We start from the raw sequence: 3,176 nt of genomic DNA, 5'->3' as shown, positions 1-3,176 counted from the left end.
AAACACAGAATATGTTTTCGAATAAAGCAAGGTTGTTATGGTCCAAATTTGACTTTTACCTTGAACAAAACTTAGGTATCACATGGTTATGAGACCAGGGTTACAGTTTTCACATTTAAAAACCAGCCATGAAGCAAGTTAAACTTCTGTTTTAGATCATATCGGAACAGTTGGAAATTACCAGCAATATCTAAGTCCTTGTTACACAGAATGAGTGCTATGGATATTATGTCACTGAATGAGGCCTCCAGGAAGCCGTCTTGAGCCTGGACGAGGACAGGAAGGCAGTTTTGCAAATCCACTGTCTGAACATTCAACTTAAGAGCATTTTTTTGTCCATTGAGAGCCCCTGGCTATTAAAACAAGCTGTCATAATTATGAGTTAAACCACAGCTGCCAATCAGAAGAAGTACTCTTTCTGATTTTCACTGATTGCATTTTGTATATGAAGCTCACTTTTCAAAGCAGCCTCGGCACTGTCTACATTCTCTGACCTTTTTGCCTCATTCCTTTCATATAACCTTTTCTGCTGATAAATACGAGCAGCTATGGCAGTGATGCAAAGCAAGATAAAGATCACGACAGCTATCAAACCTAATGAGAGAAGAGAAAAGAAATACAAAGTCAGAATTTTTGTCTGAATAGAAACTGTTGATTTCATTATTTAATAAGTCATAAAAATTATTTTCTATCTAAATCAAGCATCTACTATAATTAGGAAATATTAAAAAGTATTTCTGAATCAGGTGCTATCATAACATTGAGTTTATTTCTGAGTTGTATTAACCTTGTGGGTTCAACTCCATTTATTCTGAATGTATATCAGAACTGGATTTACTTAGCGCATTTATAGTAAACAGATACCTACATGTCTCTAGTGGCGGAGTGGTTAAGTGTTCGGCTGCTAAACAAAAGGTTGGCAGTTCAAATCCACCAGCCACTCCTCGAAACCCAATTGGGCAGTTCTACTCTTTTCTATAGGGTCGCTATGAGTCAGAATCGACTTGATGGCAACAGGTTTGAATTTCTTGGTTTTACACGTCACTAAAACCATGTGGTCACTTCATATTAATATACAGACAAGTTTTAATTATTTTGAAATTATAGAAGAGTGCTACCTTCTTAAAAGGATTAAATGTGTTTTGCATTTAAATGTATATACATTTTAATAAAGTTGATTTTCAATATTTGTCCAACTGTTAAAAAGTAGGAATACTACTTATTTTTATGTATGAATACTACTCATATTTATATATGAATAAACCAGATAGATAGATTACTTCCATATGTGAAATATTGATTATTTGAAATATCTGGTTGTAAATATTTTAATTGCTGCAATCATTATCTTTATCAATAGTTCTCAATGCTGGCTTCACATTAAGCCAACAGTCATCAAAGTGTGGCCTGTGAATTCCTGGGAGTCCTCAGGACTCTTTAAGAGGGTCCACAAGTTCAAAACTATTTCCATTATAATTACAAGATTGTCTTTTTACTATGTTGACATTTGCACTGATAGTACAAAACAAGGTTAGATAAAAATCCCGGGTGCATTAGCGCGAATTAAGTCAACGACAGTACATTCTCGTAGTAGTCATTGAGTTCTCTGCCAGGCAATTACAGGGAGGGGAAAAAGCTACTTCCACTTAAGAATGACCCTGATGAAGCACTAATTCATTTTACTAAGTCTTAACCCCGAATACATGTCTTTTTAGTGTTTTGTGTGATGAAATGGGAAGTACACAGAAAGTACTTCTGCGGCACACTGAAATATGATGGTTTCCAGGAAAAGCGCTTGCGTGAACATTTGTGTTGTGAGATGAACTAGTTGCTTTTTGTTTCACGGTACACCGTTTTTACTTGAAAGAATGACTGACAAACTATGGCTGCTCAGACTTGGGGATCTGGCAGCTATTCTCTCTACAATGAGTGAAGTTAGCATGTCACTTTAAGAAAAACAAATGACAGTATATGGTGTCAATGACAGAATTTAAGCTTTCAAATGGAAATGAAAATTTGGAAAACTTTGTCATCTGTCGCCATGAGCCTGACAGCTTCCCAATACTTAAAGGCTTTTCTGATGAGGTGGGTGGAGATGTTAACTAATGTAGTTTTTTAGACAAAGATAGGTACTATGAAAACAGCAGTCTGGATCAAATCTAGTATTGTAAAATTAGGATCCTTCCTTCTAGTTTAAAGTGAGTGTATCTAACTGTAATGCAGTCCAACCAGCTCAAGGCTTTGGAGGTTCTTATCAGTCACAGTGGATTCATGACCACATAAGGTGCTGGAAAAAGTCGCCATGGCCAATAGAATCAAAAAAGTAGATTTTTGGATAGGTCAGCCTTACTTGAGAAAGGTAAGCGATCCCTTGCTGATAAGCCTAATATAAATGTGATAACCGAATCCTATACTTGCAATCTGAAGGATTAACTAGCTAATGGCTATGATTATTTTTGTTATTATTATTAGTAATATTAATAAAGAATAACTTTAATCAGAGTATCCATTTGCTATTAAATATTTTGTCTCTCATCATAGAAAAATACTAAGTTGAGACGCTATAAATATTTCTATTGTCTGGTTATAGGCCTCTGGTTTAAAGAGAAGGATTCTGAACAATCCAGTGTGAAAAACTGATGAAGTGTGATCTATAGCGAGCAGGTCACTGCAATGGTAAAATAAACATCATCATTACATTAGCCCAGCCAGCACACCCAAACAGTCAAAATCATGTGGTGTCTCTGTGCCTTGTCTGTTCCACGTATGTGATTTATCTCTTCTAATTTGGGGATGGTTTTATTTCAGGGTTTGTTGTGTCCCAGAAAAACCTTGATCTCACCTGTTATACCAAAACAAATAAGATCATCTGAATAAAATATGGCCAACCACTGCTCTTGGGGGCCTTGCCATCTGACGCTCTGTCTGAATGTGTTTTTGTGAGGAAACTCTATGGCTTTCTCTCTGTTTAATTCAGTCCATCCATTTCTGTGTAGCCTGGTCAGCAACCTTCTACAATACCTGCCTGGGCCATCAGTTTTAAATGTCTTATTAAACCCATTCTCCCATCTTATACTACTTACTATTCATGTTGTTTGTAAGTGAAGATAAAGATTATCCAAAAACGCAGAACATAGGGATATTAGCCAATTGCAAAAGTCCTTGAATGGATCAAG

General features: G+C 36.1%; 1 protein-coding gene across 1 annotated transcript in view; it reads right to left on the bottom strand.

Moving 5' to 3' along the window:
* Positions 1-400: 400 nt before the first annotated feature.
* The window catches only part of CNTNAP4 (contactin associated protein family member 4), a 132,298-nt gene continuing 129,522 nt past the window's right edge, over positions 401-3,176 (bottom strand). The window contains exon 19 of the mRNA XM_023741931.1: positions 401-594. Within this exon, the coding sequence (XP_023597699.1) occupies positions 401-594 (194 nt within the window). The remainder of the gene's footprint in view (positions 595-3,176) is intronic.

This window comes from Trichechus manatus, unplaced genomic scaffold (genome assembly GCF_000243295.1).
Source record: "Trichechus manatus latirostris isolate Lorelei unplaced genomic scaffold, TriManLat1.0 scaffold00194, whole genome shotgun sequence".
NCBI lineage: Eukaryota > Metazoa > Chordata > Mammalia > Sirenia > Trichechidae > Trichechus > Trichechus manatus.
This window is presented reverse-complemented; position numbering and strand designations above follow the sequence as displayed.